Source organism: Salvelinus alpinus, chromosome 23, assembly GCF_045679555.1.
Source record: "Salvelinus alpinus chromosome 23, SLU_Salpinus.1, whole genome shotgun sequence".
NCBI classification, from domain to species: domain Eukaryota; kingdom Metazoa; phylum Chordata; class Actinopteri; order Salmoniformes; family Salmonidae; genus Salvelinus; species Salvelinus alpinus.
In genome coordinates, this window is record NC_092108.1 from 45,790,746 (window position 1) to 45,807,789 (window position 17,044).

Here is a 17,044-nt window from a genome sequence, read left to right on the forward strand (position 1 = left end):
ATGTCATTTAAGGTGCCCCAAAGATTTTTTACTATCATTCTTTATATAATTTAATCATCTTTGTTTCATAGTGTAGTTTCTTTTTCTTTAGTTTAGTCACATGATTTATTTATTTGCAGTATGTTTGCCAATCAGTTGGGCTGCCAAACTTATTTGCCATACCTTTTGCCTCATCCCTCTCAACCATCCAATTTTTCAATTCCTCATCAATCCAAAGGGATTTAACAGTTTTTACAGTCATTCTAGATATGGCCATTATATTGTGATCACTCATCCTATGGATGTGGATACTGTTTTAAAGCAAATATCTGCAGTGTTAGTAAAGATGTGATCAATACATGTAGATTATTTAATTCCTGTGCTGTTTGTAAATTACTGGTAGGTTGACTGAACCTGAACCAGGTTGCAGGCACTGGTTACAGTTTGAAGTTTTTTTCCTGAGTGGGCAGCTTGATGATAGCCAGTCAATATTTAAAATCAGCCAGAAAATATACTTCTCTGTTGATATCACATAAATTATCAAGCATTTCACACATATTATACAGATACTAACTGTTAGCACTTGGTCGATAGCAGCTTCCCAGATGAACCTGTAGCCATATTACGTCAACAGTATTTAACATGAGATCTTCTCTAAGCTTTACAGGAATGTGGTTCTTTATATAGACCGCAACACCACCCCCGTTGGCTTTTCTGTCTTTTCGGTAAATGTTATAACCATGTATTGCTACCACTGTATCATCAAAGGTATTATCTAAGTGGGTTTCTGCGATAGTCAGAATATGAATGCCATCTGTTACAAGCAAGTTATTGACTTCATTGACCTTGTTTCTTAGGCTACATATGTTAATATGGGCTATTTCTAGCACTTTTATGGGTAGCTTGATTGTTTTTAATGCTTTACTGGGAAGCTTATCAGAGGTAGACTTACTCATGTTATTTACATTGGAGCTGATAGTGCAGAGTGAGCTGCATAGTGGTCTTTCTACTATTGCACACCGCCTCAGTGCTAACAGTGTAACTCTGGTTTATAGGCTCATGATTACTGCTTACAATAGCTGTAGGATAAACAGATGTATTCGGTGCAGTTAGGGGTACATAAATTAAATTACTTACATTGTGTTTGCCAATGCCCCTAAGGTCATGTACATTTGATGCAGCATTATGACTCATTGTCACAATAGTAGGGACGAACTGAGCTGGTCTTGGATCATTACCAGTCATTGTTTCAACGCAGCCTTGAAATGTGTGTCCAGGAGCCAAGATGATTTGGATGGACTCAGTCATTCCTGTAGAGTATCTTCTGTTTCCAGAAGGTGTCAAAGTTATCAATAAAAGTGACTCCAGCAGAGCTACAGTTTTTTAACTAGATGTGTAATGCCAGCAGTCTGTTGAATCTTTCACACCCGCGCCCCAACGATGGTACTGGACCTGAAATTATTGGCCGTTTTTGGAGTCTTTTCATGCTAAAATCAGTTCTTTAAAATCAATTTTCAAATGTTCCGAGCTAGCCCTCCTGATGTCGTTTGACCCCACATGGACGACGACTGTCTTCTCCCTGCATCTGTGGTAGAACAGTCGGAAGCAGCCTTGTTATGTCCTGTACTCGTGCTCCTGGGTAGCACAGGGTATTTTCCTTGGGGACCGAGATGTTTCTCACCATAGAGCTGCCTATGATGACAGTTGGTGATGTTGAATGGGACGGTCTCTCAGGCAGCCTCACGGTCTGGTGAGGCTGGGAGCGCCGAGGATCTGAACCCGAGGTAGAAGCCACCGGAGAGGGAGACAGAACCGAGGACGAAGAGGCAGGTACCTCTGGATCCGATCTTGATTGGGAAGCAATCAAGGACGAAGGCGCCGGAACCTCTGGTCCCCCATGGGTATCGAACCCACAAACCTGGTGTTGCAAGTGCCATGCTCCACCAACTGTGCCACATACTCAAATCGTTGCCGCCACTCTAAAATATATGATCAAAAAATCGAATGTAGAAAAGATAATAGATCTACATTTTTTAAAATATGATTATTTGAGAACTAACAAATCACCAAAATAAAAACTAGACAGTCAGGGAGAATCTAAAATTCAAGAAATGGCATGGCATGGGGCACTCATTGATTTTTTAAATAATGTTTGAGCCACTCAGATAACATAAGAACACAGCGTAAGCCATGGCAAAATGTGTAGAACTGCAGGAAAATGTACTTTAAAGCTGCACATTTTCTCTCAGCCCCATGCCAGAATGTGTAGAAATGCAGGGAACTAGCTTTAAAACTGAAATGTTCTCTCTCCCATGGAAAAATGTGTAGAATATAAGGAAAAATGTTGTCTCTGCGGCCAAGAGGACAAACTAACATTTTCGGTCAGTGAATACGTTTTCTACCTCTCCGTCGCGTCTATGGTTTTTCCATGTTTTCAAGCTGCTTACTCAGGGTAGTCTTGACCTGCTGATGACCGTTAAGGAATCATCTTGAATAGTGGATGCACGTTGTCATTGTTTAGCGAATTCGAATCAAAACATTAAATTAATAGGACTGTATTATTCTCAAATCTACCATTCTTCCACGTCCAACATTTCTAAATTAATGTAACATTTTCTTAAATCAGCTTCCTAAATCTAATACTTATTTTTTTTTTTTTTATCATAAAAAAACACTTAAGAGTGAATAATGAATAAATATATAAAAGTCATCATCCAAAGCTGCCATCTCTGCGCCTTGGAAACCACAGAATCAAACCACGTGTCTCCTTCAGCAGTGGGGTCTTCCTGTTTACCAACAACGAAATGAAACATTCAAACATAACACCCTCCCTACAATCAAACATGGGGAGGTTCGATAATGCTGTGGGGTTACTTTGCTGCATCGGGTACTGGGGGGCCTTGAACGTGAGCAAGACATCATGAAATCAGCAGATTATCAAGGTGTTTTGAAGTGCAATGTTCAACCCAGTGTCCAACTGTGTCTCTGTTGTAGGTTGGAAGTCTTCCAGCGGGACAACGACCCCATAACATCAAAAGCAACCTGGAACGGTTCGAGAAGAAAACGCTGGCCAGTCCAGCGAAGAGTCGAGATCTGAATCACATCCATAACTATGGCGAGAGCTGGAAACAGCCGTTGGTGGAGGGCACCCCTCAAACATTAAAGTACTAGAGCATTGTGCTACTAAAGAGTGGGCCAAATTGCCAGTAAGAAAGTGCAGCAAATGAATTTGTCTGCAGTTATCTTGGCCAAAGGATGTGCATACAAGTACTAGCTCCGGGGTTCCAATCATTTTGTCCATGCCATTTGTCTTAATTAAAGTAGACTAAAATAAAATTGGTTCTGCTAGTACAGTGCCTTCAGAAGGTATTCATACCTCTCGACTTATTTCACATTTTGTGCTACAGCCTGAATAAAAAGTTTATGAAATATATGTTTGTCTCACCCATCTACACACAATACCCCATAACGACAAAGTGAAAACATGTTTTTAGAAATTGTTGCAAATTTATTGAAAATGAAACACAGAAATATGTCATTTAAATAAGTATTTGAACCTCTGAGTCAATACATGTTAGAATTACCTGTGGCAGTGATCATAGCTGTGGGTGAGTCTAAGAGCTTTGCACACCTGGATTGTACAATCTGTCTATTATACATTTCTTTTTTATTCTTCAAGCTCTGTCAAGGTGGTTGTTGATCATTGCGAGACAACCCTTTTCAAGTCTTGCCATACATTTTCAAGCAAATTTACGTCAAAACTGTAACATGGCCACTCAGGAACATTCACTGTCTTCTTGGTAAGCAACTCCAGTGTACATTTGGCCTTGTGTTTTAGGTTATTGTCCTGCTAAAAGGTGAATTCATCTCCCAGTGTCTGGTAGAAAGCAGACAACCAGGTTTCCTCTAGGATTTTGCCTTTGCTTAGCTCCATTCCGTTTCTTTTTTAGTCTTACTCCCCAGTCCTTAACGATTACAAGCATACCCATAACATGATGCAGCCACCACTATGCTTGAAAATAGGGAGAGTGGTACTCTACTTATGTACTTATTATTATTATTATTACTTATTTTTATGCATTATTACTTTAGTGCCTTGTTGCAAACAGAATGCATGTTTTCGAATATTTGTATTCTGTACAGGCTTCCTTCTTTTCAATCTGTCATTTAGGTTAGTATTGTGGAGTAACTACAATGTTGTTGATCCATCTTCAGTTTTCGCCTATCACAGCTATTAAACTCTGTAACTGTTTGAAAGTCACCATTGGCCTCATGGTGAAATCCCTGAGCGGTTTCCTTCCTCTCCGGCAACTAAGTTAGGAAGGACGCCTGTATCTTTGTAGTGTCTGGGTGTATTGATACTCCATCCCAAGTATAATTAATAACTTTACCATGCTCAAAGGGATGTTCAATGTCTGCTTTTTTATATTTACCCATCTACCGATAGATGGCCTTTTTTCGAGGCACTGGAAAACTCCCTTGTCTTTGTGGTTGAATCTGTGTCTGAAATTCACTACTCGACTGACGGACATTACAGATAATTGTTTGTGTTGGGTACAGAGATGAGGTAGTCATTCAGAAAGTACAGTGGGGAGAACAAGTATTTGATACACTGCCGATTTTGCAGGTTTTCCAACTTACAAAGCATGTAGAGGTCTGTAATTTTTATCATAGGTACACTTCAACTGTGAGAGACGGAATCTAAAACAAAAATCCAGAAAATCACATTGTATGATTTTTAAGTAATTAATTTGCATTTTATTGCATGACATAAGTATTTGATACATCAGAAAAGCAGAACTTAATATTTGGTACAGAAACCTTTGTTTGCAATTACAAAGATCATACGTTTCCTGTAGTTATTGACCAGGTTTGCACACACTGCAGCAGGGATTTTGGCCCACTCCTCCATACAGACCTTCTCCAGATCCTTCAGGTTTCGGGGCTGTCGCTGGGCAATACGGACTTTCAGCTCCCTCCAAAGATTTTCTATTGGGTTCAGGTCTGGAGACTGGCTAGGCCACTCCAGGACCTTGAGATGCTTCTTACGGAGCCACTCCTTAGTTGCCATGGCTGTGTGTTTCGGGTCGTTGTTATGCTGGAAGATCCAGCCACGACCCATCTTCAATGCTCTTACTGAGGGAAGGAGGTTTTTGGCCAAGATCTCGCGATACATGGCCCCATCCATCCTCCCCTCAATATGGTGCAGTCGTCCTGTCCCCTTTGCAGAAAAGCATCCCCAAAGAATGATGTTTCCACCTCCATGCTTCACGGTTGGGAGGGTGTTCTTGGGGTTGTACTCAACCTTCTTCTTCCTCCAAACACGGCGAGTGGAGTTTAGACCAAAAAGCTCTATTTTTGTCTCATCAGACCACATGACCTTTTCCCATTCCTCCTCTGGATCATCCAGATGGTCATTGGCAAACTTCAGACGGGCCTGGAAATGCGCTGGCTTGAGCAGGGGGACCTTGCATGCGCTGCAGGATTTCAATCCATGACGGTGTAGTGTGTTACTAATGGTTTTCTTTGAGACTGTGGTCCCAGCTCTCTTCAGGTCATTGACCAGGTCCTGCCGTGTAGTTATGGGCTGATCCCTCACCTTTCTCATGATCATTGATGCCCCACGAGGTGAGATCTTGCATGGAGCCCCAGACCGAGGGTGGTTGACCGTCATCTTCAACTTCTTCCATTTTCTAATAATTGCGCCAACAGTTGTTGCCTTCTCACCAAGCTGCTTGCCTATTGTCCTGTAGCCCATCCCAGCCTTGTGCAGGTCTACAATTTTATCCCTGATGTCCTTACACAGCTCTCTGGTCTTGGCCATTGTGGAGAGATTGGAGTCTGTTTGATTGAGTGTGTGTACAGGTGTCTTTTATACAGGTAACAAGTTCAAACAGGTGCAGTTAATACAGGTAATGAGTGGAGAACAGGAGGGCTTCTTAAAGAAAAACTAACAGGTCTGTGAGAGCCGGAATTCTTACTGGTTGGTAGGTGATCAAATACTTATGTCATGCAATAAAATGCAAATTAATTACTTAAAAATCATACAATGTGATTTTTTGGATTTTTGTTTTAGATTCCGTCTCTCACAGTTGAAGTGTACCTATGATAAAAATTACAGACCTCTACATGCTTTGTAAGTAGGAAAACCTTCAAAATCGGCAGTGTATCAAATACTTGTTCTCCCCACTGTATATTAAACACTATTATTGCACACATAGTAAGTCCATGCAACATATTACGTGACTTGTTAAGCAAATGTTTACTCCTGAACTTATTTAGGCTTACTCAAGACATTTCAGCTTTTCATTTTATAATAATTTGTAAACCTTTTGAAAAACAATTCCACTTTGACATTATGGGGTATTGTCTATAGGCCAGTGACATGTTTTCTCTCCAATTTAATCTATTTTAAATTCAGGCTGTAGCTCAACAAAATGTGGAAATGTCAAGGGGTGTGAATACTTTCTGAAGGCACTGTTAAAGCAACCATACATTAAAACATGAAAGAAAATGAAAATAGATGCAACAAACAGCGTCAGTCACCTGCATTTGTGGCAAAAGCGCACCAGCTCATCCTGTTGAACGCGGTCTGCCAAGAACTGGGGTCGACAAAGGGGCAGACGGGTCTTGGAGAGCAACTCAGGGAGCCGAGGTTCCCGATCCTCGCGTTCATGCCGTACCCACGCAAGAACTGCTTCAAACACCTGGAATGAGGGGACACAGAATGTCAGAGGGATTAGGAAAAAGTTTAGGGATTCAAATCCGGTCATGTTAGACGCTGTTTACCACAGCAGTCAGTTTTATCACAGGCGAACGATTTTGAACTCATCACTGCATTCTCTATCAGAAAGTGGGCTGGCCCTCATTGGTATCACGTAGGTCAAAACATCGGTCTGATCATTTATAAAGCTCTTGCGCAAAAAACTCCTGCATTACCTTAAATCATTACTAACCTATAGAAGTATGAGATACCATACCCGCTCACAGGGATGGCTTTTTGTTTCTTTGGACAGTTGGATGCATTGGTGCCTTTCGGGCAGTTCAGAGACTTAGTTGAAGACCTCTTTAGAGAGGAATGTGCATGTTTTAGCATTTTTGAGTTTCCTGTGCTCCCGCCTTGAAGTTTTTATGTCTAACTTTAAATTAGTAATTTTTGCTGATCTTGCAGGGCTCCCTTGCAAAAGAGACCTTCGTCTCAATGGTACTCCCTTAAATAAAAGGTTATATAAAAAATAAAAAAAGAGCTGGAGAACATTGATATGGTCAGACCATATGCCCTTTGTGAACTTTCCCCCATCCCTGTAGTGACGCATCTGTTGTCACCAACTTGCGTATGACTCTCCCCGTGGGGCAACCCTGCATCCAGAGGGATGGGTCTCTCCAGCATTAGAGAGGGGCACGCTGGAAGTCTCACGAGGAGGAGGCCAAGCGGGACTACCACAATCATGGAGGTCATGAGCCTAAGACCCCTCAGACACATCCAGTACGTGACCGAGAAGCAGTGGCAAAACACCGAGAAGCAGCGGCAAAAAGCTGTTGCGCTCTCCACGGTGAGCAGGTGCGACATCAGGAGGGCTGTGTGCTCCGCTTCCTGAACCCGGGTGTAGGTTAGGACTAGGGCTACGGTGGCTTCAGCACACTTCCTGAATGTCTGTGGGGCCAGGGACAGACGGAATGGAAAGGTGAGAAATTCCTAAGCTATGCTCTCAAAGGTGAACATCATATCACCTGTGTGCAGAACAAACTGATGTGGAATTAAGCATCCTTGAGGTCAACAGTAGTGAACTACTCGTTCAGCCGAATAGAATCTAACAGCATGCGATGCGTTAGCATTCGAAATCCGTAGACACTCAGACACTTGAAGTACCATAAATCTAAGACGGGGTGTACCCCTCCCCCCGAAGAAGCCTTGGTGAGCTTCCTCCCTACGTACCACTCCCTTGGCCAAAAGAGACACTCATCTTTGAGGGCACGGCCGATTCACCCTGTGCAGTGGACTGCACTACTCCCATGAAACGCAGGACCCAGGGGGAGACTGCCCAGGGGGAGACTTCTGTGAAGAGCGGGGGAACCCAGAGCAGGGGAATAGGTGGGTGGAGAGAGCCCTCTGGTGGCCGCCCCAATGGGGCAACTGCGCATTTGGGCAACCTGTCCCATGGTAGGGAAGGGGGACCTGTCAGGCCTGTTGGCCAGACAAGGTTGGCCTTGAGAGGTTTATGGTTAAAAAGGCAAAATGTGGAACCATCACCCTTCTGCCCCTGGGCCTGGATATGATGGGAACTCTTTAAAGAACTAAACTGGGGTAACAGTGGTTTTGACCCACCCCAACGAGGGCTATAGGTCTCGAGGTGGGGGGCTATGAAATATCCCAACAACTCCATGCCATTCATATCCAAGTGGGCGTAGCCTGGCACTGGATTGACTGACCTTCATGTTTTACGGATTGACTGACCTTCATGTCTTAAAATAATGGAGTCGTTTCACTTTGCTTATTTGAGCTGGACTTTTACCAAATAGGGCTATCTTCTGTACCTTGTCACAACACAACTGATTGGCTCAAACGCATTAAACAGTAAAGAAATTCCACAAATTCACTTTTAACAAGGCGCACCTGTTAATTGAAATGCATTCCAGGTGACTACCTCATGAAGCTGGTTGAGAGAATGTCAAGAGTGTGCAAAGCTGTCAAAGGCAAAGGGTGGCTACTTCGAAGAATCTCAAATATATTGATGTTTAACACTATTTTTGGTTACTACATGATTATTTCATAGTTTTGATGTCTTCACTATTATTCTACAATGTAGAAAAAAGTCAAAATAAAGAAAAACCCTTGAATGAGTAGGTGTGTCCAAACTTTTGACTGGTACTGTAGGTGTGGGAGACATAGAATACTCGGGATCGAGTTTGGAGGCAGCGCGTTTGATCGGTTTGAAGAAGGGGAGATCAGCCATTGACTCCTGCCCTCCCTTCTCAGTTTGGCTGGGCAGAGGAGATGCACTCTTCCTCAGGGGCGTAATACCTCCCCTGGTCAGAGAGGGTGCTGCCTGATGCAGCAAGAGACATGCCGTCATCCTCACTTCGTGATTTATCTGAAAGGTCCGCCCCCAGGGACAGATAGGCGTCCTCCGAATATGCTGGGAGCTTGAGGGGAAGATGGCTGTCCCTCTTCTGAGATTTCTTCCCCGAGCAAGAACGAGGCCTACCACGCTCTACGTTTAAGGACACCGGGGCCCAGCTGAATGCAATGTAAATCAGACTGGGACACGAAATGGCCGCAACTGCAAGGGAAAGCCTTGCTAGGCTTGCGCTGCTTTCCCTCCCCCTGCCATGACGACTTGGTCGGTTAACCCGTCGACATTTGTTTAGACCGGATGGGCGAAAACAAACTGGAATACCCGGGGGGAGTAGCAAGCTAGCTACTCCAAACTGCTATTCAACGGGGAAGCCGGGCAAGATACGGAGTGACGTTAGCTGGAAGCCATGTAATCAGAAACAGGTCAGGTAAGCAGAAATAGCAGGCAGTTTACTCTGGGCACGCTTTTCATCCAAATGAGAAAATGCTGCCACCTAGCCATAAGAAGTTAAGCTACATTATTTCTCTCATTACCGCGTCCCCTCTTTGAAGAATTGTCGGATGACCGCAGCAGCAGGGTTTGTGACGTTATGCGAATATTTCGGGAAAAGTGAGAGAAAACCCCTCAGACTTTGTTTGAATGGTTTTGTGCATCAAAATAGGATATCTATTCCAAAAAAATGCAGAAAAGCCAACAGACACTGACTCCATTAATGTGTCAATCCAAAAATGTATTTCTTAATTTATTTATAAGTAGTAACCTGAATAATAATAATGAAATGCCATGATAAAGAGGTGTAATGACTTGTTTCAAATAGGTTCTATTAAGAAGCATATGCATGTAAACACATGTACAAAAACAGAATTGAGATCTCCCCTGGTTATATATCAAGTTATCGCATTGGGACAAGTAGACCACAGGATATCCTAGGTTTCCTTTCCTAGGATGTCGGGGCTTGCCAGACAGTGATGATAAATTGAGTGACTTGTCTCGTCAGTCAGTGCAGCCTACCGAATCGCATCGCTGAGAGAGCCATTCTTATTGATGCTTATCTGCAGATAAACTATAAAAAATTCTATGAAGATGGCAAATCATCACCGCAAGAAAAATAGGTAATGAGAGCCTCATTCTGGTCCAAAAATGATAATTAGGGCCCTCACAGAATCCAGGCATTAACATGGCATTCAACGACATTGTATTGACCTTAGGAGGGAATCAACTAAATGTGTGTGTGTGCACCTCCTCCATTTTTGGGGTAATGTTGTAATCGATTGGTTGTACTCTTGGATTGAGCAGACCTTCCCATACAATTCTGATACCTCCATGAAGGACATAACTTTACCATTCCAATTTATAATATCATTTAAGAACAAAATACAATTTTCAGACATCTTTCACATAAATACAGGTATTTTATCAACCAGCACATTTGAGTTCAGCCATAATGTTTTCTATCTTTTCAGGGGGATGAAATTGAAATTGTAGCCAGCTCTGCAATGCTTGTTTGAAAAAGAGAGTTACTTTGAAAAAAGTGTAATTTTAAATTAATCGAAAATGAGACATGGCAATCTGCACAAAGGCAAAAAGGCCGTTTTTAAACAATGGATGAGCTTTTCTTTAGGGTTCAAGTAAAACTTTTGAATAAGTGAAGGTTTTAGAGAGAGGTTTAGTGCTTTTATACTTAATCTCAACCCACCAAATTCATACGCATTATATCTCTGAAACCCACTTACAGTTGAAGATGGATGTTTACATACACCTTAGCCAAATACATTTAAACTCAGTTTTTCACAATTACTGACATTTAATCCTAGTACAAATGCCCTGTCTTAGGTCAGTTAGGATCACCACTTTATTTTCAGAATGTGAAATGTCAGAATAAAAGTAGAGAATTATTTATTTCAGCTTTTATTTATTTTCCTCATGATGCCATCTATTTTGTGAAGGGCACCATTCCCTCCTGCAGCAAAGCACCCCCACAACATGATGCTGCCACCACCGTGCATCACAGTTTGGATGGTGTTCTTCGGATTGCAAGTCTCCCCCTTTTTCCTCCAAACATAACAATGGTCATTATGGCCAAACAGTTCTGTTTTTGTTTCATCAGACCAGAGGATATTTGATACAGTCTTGAAACACTGTTCCACTCGGCTGAGCGGTGTCTTCTGCCCTATCTTTCAGCGGTCCCTGGATACATTGGAAACAATCTATTGTTGTACCCATCCCAAAAACCTCTCATCCATCTGCATCAAATGATTACAGACCTGTCGCTCTTACCTCTCTCTTGATTACATCTCTTGAAAAGATCATCAAGGCATACATAATTAACACCACCCGACACCTTCTTGACCCCCTCCAATCTGCATACCGGTCAGAGAGAGGGACAGATTATGCCATCCTTTCACTCTTACATCTGCTGTACATGCATTTAAAAGGGCAGTAAAACCATGTGTGTATCATGTTTGCAGATTTCTCCTCGGAATTTACACAATAATTACGTTGGTCCTCGCAGACAGACAGAGGAGACTTCAGACTTGATGCTATGCTTATCACATGGATCACCAACTTCCTAACTGATAGGTCTCAGCAGGTACGAGTTGGCAACACACTCTCTGAGGTGCGCACCACTTCAGAAGGAACCCCACAGGGCAGTGTTCTTTCACCAGTACTATACATACTGTATACAGACAGCTGCCGGAGCCGGTTCCCAGGGCGCCACCTGATCAAATATGCTGACAATACTGCTTTGGTCAGTCTTCTCAAAGCGGATGAGACTGAGCACGGACCGGTTCTGAATGATTTTACTGTCTGGTGTCGTCATCCCATCTAATATTAAATACATAAAAAACAAAGGACATGGTGATTGACTTTCGAAGAAACACTACCATGCACACACCATCACTGATAAAAGGTGAGCCCATTGACATAGTGGAGGAGTACAAATACCATGGGCTAGTCATTGACAACAAGCTGTCCTGGGATCAGTGTACTGACGCTATTTTTAAGAAAGGAAATACAGTCTGTTGGCCTACGGATACTGCACTTTTTAAAATCATTAATTGAGAGCATTCTGTCCTACTGCTTGACCTGCTGGTTTGGGAATATCAAGGTTGCACAGAAAAATAGGTTGGGCAAGATAGTCAGGACTTGGGGAAAAATCATGGGGCAGCAACAACAAGAGCTGTCATCTCTCTACCTGGGCAGAGCCAAAAGAATAGAGGTTGACTCTTCCCATCCACTCCACCCTGAATTCCAGCTCCTTCCCTCTGGACACAGGTACAGACAACCTAAGGTTAAAAAAAATTAAATAGGGCCAAGTTCTCTTTTATTCCGAATGCAATTCCGCAACGTAACAAATGTTGGACTAATTGCACTATGAAATTGCACTTACCCTGCATATTTGTTTCTAAATATCCTTTGACTGCTGCAAGCTGAATTGCCTCTGAGGACATTAACATTTTCTGAATACACGGAACTCTATTACACGTAACTGATGCAAGCAGTAAAATTTCATTTAAAACACAGATTAAAAAAATGCCTTACGGAACAAAGGACTGTGAAGCAACAAACATATGCACAGACACACGATAACATACGCACTATACACACACACATATGTGTCAAGCTTCTTGGTTACAGCAGAGACAATCAATCCCCTCCTGTATCAAGATCCCTGCTGCCTAAATTTGTTTTGTGCATATTATAATTTTTTTAATTTATACACATATAGTATCAGCCAAAAGTTTGGACACCTACTCATTCAACAGTTCCTTTATTTTTTACTATTTTCTACATTGTAGAATAATAGTAAAGACATCAAAACTATGAAATAACACACATGGAATCATGTAGTAAGCAAAAAGTGTTTAAACAAATCAAAATATATTTTAGATTTCAGATTCTTCAAAGTAGCCACCCTTTGCCTTGATGACAGCTTTGCACACCCTTGGCATTGTGGTCAGGTGATTGTGGAGGCCAGGTCATGTGATGCAGCACTCAATCACTCTCCTTGGTCAAATAGCCCTTACACAGCCTGGAGGTGTGTTTTGGGTCATTATCGTGTTGAAAAACAAATGATACTCCCACTAAGCGCAAACCAGTTGGAATGGCGTGTGGTAGCCATGCTGGTTAAGTGTGTGATTTATTTAGAAATCAAGGCAGACAGTGTCACCAGCAAAGCACCCCCATGCCATCACACCACCTCCTCCATGCTTCACCGTGGGAACCACACATGTGGAGATCATCCGTTCACCTACTCTGCATCACAAAGACACGGTGGTTGGGACCAAAAATTCCTTTCCTGTGGCGGTCCTCATGAGAGCCAGTTTCATCATAGTGCTTGATCGTTTTTGCGACTCCACATTAACAAACTTTCAAAGTTCTTAATTGACTGACTTTCATGTCTTAAAGTAATGATGGACTGTCGTTTCTCTTTGCTTATTTGAGCTGTTCTTGTAAAAATATGAACTTGGTCTTTTACCAAATAGGGATATCTTCTGTATACCACCCCTATCTTGTCACAACACAACTGATTGTCTCAAACGCACAGAGGGAAGAAATTCAACAAATAACTTTTAACAAGGCACACCTGTTAATTGGAATGCATGGTTGAGAGAATGTTTTTAAATGTAATCTTTATTTAACTAGGCAAGTCAGTTAAGAACAAATTCTTATTTACAATGACGGCCAAATCCGAGGGCGACGCTGGTCCAATTGTGCGCCGCGTTACGGGACTCCCAATCACAGCCGGATGTGATACAGTTTGGATTCGAACCAGGGACTGTAGTGGCGCCTCTAGCACAGATGCAGTGCCTTAGACCACCGCGCCACTCGGGAGAATGCCAAGAGTGTGCAAAGCTGTCATCAAGGCAAAGGGTGGCTACTTTGAAGAACCTCAAATATAAAACATATTTTGATTTGTCTAACACTTTTTCGGTTACTACATAATTCCATATATGTTATTTCATTGTTTTGATGTCTTCACTATTATTCTACAATGTAGAAAATATTAAAAATAAAAAAAACATGAATGAGTAGGTGTTATAAAACTTTTGACTGGTACAGTATATATACACACAGAGTGCTTACGGAAAGTATTCAGACCCCTCGACTTTTTCCACACTGTTAGGTTACAGCCTTATCTTACAATTGATTAAATAATTTTTGCCCCCTCAATCTACACACAATACCCCATAATGAAATATCACATTTACATAAGTATTCAGACCCTTTACTCAGTACTTTGTGGAAGAACCTTTGGCAGAGATTACAGCCTTGAGTCTTCTTGGGTATGATACTACAAGCTTGGGACACCTATATTTGGAGTTTCTCCCATTCTTCTCTTCAGATCCTCTCAAGCTCCGTCAGGTTGGATGGGGAGCATTGCTGCACATCTATTTTCAGGTCTCTCCAGAGATGTTTGATCGGGTTCAAGTCCGGGCTCTTGCTGGGCCACTCAAGAACATTCAGAAACGTGTCCCCGAAGCCACTCCTGTGTTGTTTTGCCTGTGCTTAGGGTCATTGTCCTGTTGGAAGGTGAACCTTCGCCCCAGTCTGAGGTCCTAAGCGCTCTGGAGCAGGTTTCCATCAAGGATCTCTATGTACTTTGCTCCGTTCACGCACTGTCAACTGTGGGAAATCATGTCCAATCAATTGAATTTACTACATGTGGAATCCAATCAAATTGCAGAACCATCTCAAGGATGATCAATGGAAACAAGATGCACCTGAGCTCAATTTCAAGTCTCATAGCAAAGGGTCTGAATACTTATGTAAATAAGGTATTACATTTAATTTAAATAAATATATACATTTGCAAAATAAATCTAAAAACGTGTTTTTGCTTTGTCATTATGGGGTATAGTGTTTAGATTGCTGAAATTATATTTAATCAGTTTTAGAAGCAGACTGTAAAGTAACAAAATGTGGAAAAAGTCAAGGGGTCTGAATACTTTCCGAAGGCACTGTATACAGATTGAGTGATAAAAAAATTCAAGTGTTGCTCACAAAAGTCAAAATGATGGAAAATCCATCATGGCAAATGTTCGAGAAGTTGGAGAAATTATTTTACAAAGTATTTCAATTGAATGGATTTGACCAAATGTGTGACTATCTCAAACAGGGTGCGGGGTTTGAGCTTTCCAAATTTGCATACCGAGTCCCTTGGTATCGCTTAACCATGTTTCACTGCTTGAACCCCTAACGACAATAAAAGCCACAGACCTGCTCCTCCGCTTTGATGTTGAGTTCGTCACAACCCACCAGCTCCAGTACTTCCTCTGGCCTGAGACCGAGGAACTCCTCAGACACGGACACCTCCACAAAGTGCTGGTGGACAAAACTGTTGGCCGCGTCGTACAGTGTCGTGCACATCATGGTCTCTGCAAACTGTCGCACGCCCAGACAGTTCTTAGGGTGAAGTCTGGGGTGAAAGAGAGAGCAAAAGTTCAAATTAGTTATTCGCAACTTCCAGTTACTTTTAAATGTCATGGTTATTTTGCTCACGCAAGATGTCACCCTAAGTGTGCAATATTGAAAAATAATTTAGTTATAGTGCCAAGGACTTTTGGGAGTTTTATAAATGCTCCAGTGTTGAGAATATTATTGTCATATAAATAGACAAAAGCTGAACAGAAAAACACATTTTTGATTTGCAGAAATTAGGAATGAAATGATTAAATTGTCAATGACTTACCACCCACAAGGGTTGGGTGCTGCTAGTAATAGGGTTCTCCCCAGGAATTTTAAACAAGGTGGTGCTGCCGAGTACGGCACTGCCCCTCTTTGGACATAATTATTTATTACATTTGAAAATGGTTTTATTACAAAAATTCTCAAAGTACATAAAAATGAAAAATAAAGTAATAATAAAGAAAATATAACAGCAAATAAAATATATATATTCAGTCAGGTCGAAAAATGATTGGCACCCTTGATAAAGATGACCAAAAGACTATAAAATAAATTATACTAACACTTTGCTATATTATATGCTCAAACAAAATGGGAAAATATTATTTTATACCAATACAATTGCTCTGAGAAAGATCATGTTTAAGTAATTTTTTCAAAATTGGCACCTTTTATTGGCACCAAAAGGTGTCAAAATTTATCCCCTGGCAACCTCCCCTTGTGAGGATAACAGCACTGAGCCTTTTTCTAAAATGTCTTATGAGATTTGAGAACACATTGGGAAGGACCCCTATACAGAATCCTTACAGATCCTTGAGATCCTTCAGATTTGCCCTTATGGACTGCCCTCTTGAATTCAAACCACAAGTTTTCAATGGGGTTCAAGTCCGGAGACTGATGGCCATTGCAAAATGTTGATTTCGTGGTGAAATAATACATTTCTTTGTAGATTTTGATGTGTGCTTGGGGTTATGGATGTTACATGACATGGACACAATTTTTGGGGAGACTGAATATATTAGCAAAAGTCTGGATTGCCATGTGGAAAGAAACACAAAAACGATAATTTTGAACATTGTCATTTCCATTATTACGTTAGAGGAAAAACAACTTATGGATGTTACACCCTCCATTATGGATGTTAGAGTCTGAAATAGACAATCAACTCTGAAAGATTTCTTGATCAAAATCTATCATAACACATGTTTTCATTTGGAATGTCAGCAGATGGCATAGTTCCTTAGGATTGCATAATTACAGGTAACCTGAAGAGTACCCCAAGGCCAGGCACCAATGTTCCCTCTAAACCGCGTGGGTACGTGCGTGGCCGCGCACCTCCTCCAGGACTGCAGCGCAGAAGAAATGCCATGTCGCGCAGAGATGCAAGAGATTGAAATTCACAGAGTTCGCCCCATTAGATGGCACTATATAGAGCAATGTTTTTTCTGTGATCGAATCAACATATCTGCGCTGTTCAGATCCACGCGTGAGCACATTGTTGATCATCCTTGCTAGTTAGCAGCCCAGTTATAAGTACAGGTACGCAATGGGGAGTTATTGCTTCCTACAAGAGCACG

General features: G+C 41.7%; 1 protein-coding gene across 1 annotated transcript in view; it reads right to left on the reverse strand.

Annotated features, from left to right (window-relative positions):
* Positions 1-17,044, reverse strand: part of klhl18 (kelch-like family member 18) — a 64,145-nt gene that overhangs the window by 23,875 nt on the left and 23,226 nt on the right. Inside the window, exons 4-5 of the mRNA XM_071362566.1 lie at positions 15,279-15,477; positions 6,526-6,686 (exon numbers count right to left, since the gene is read on the reverse strand). Of these exons, the coding sequence (XP_071218667.1) occupies positions 6,526-6,686; positions 15,279-15,477 (360 nt within the window). The remainder of the gene's footprint in view (positions 1-6,525; positions 6,687-15,278; positions 15,478-17,044) is intronic.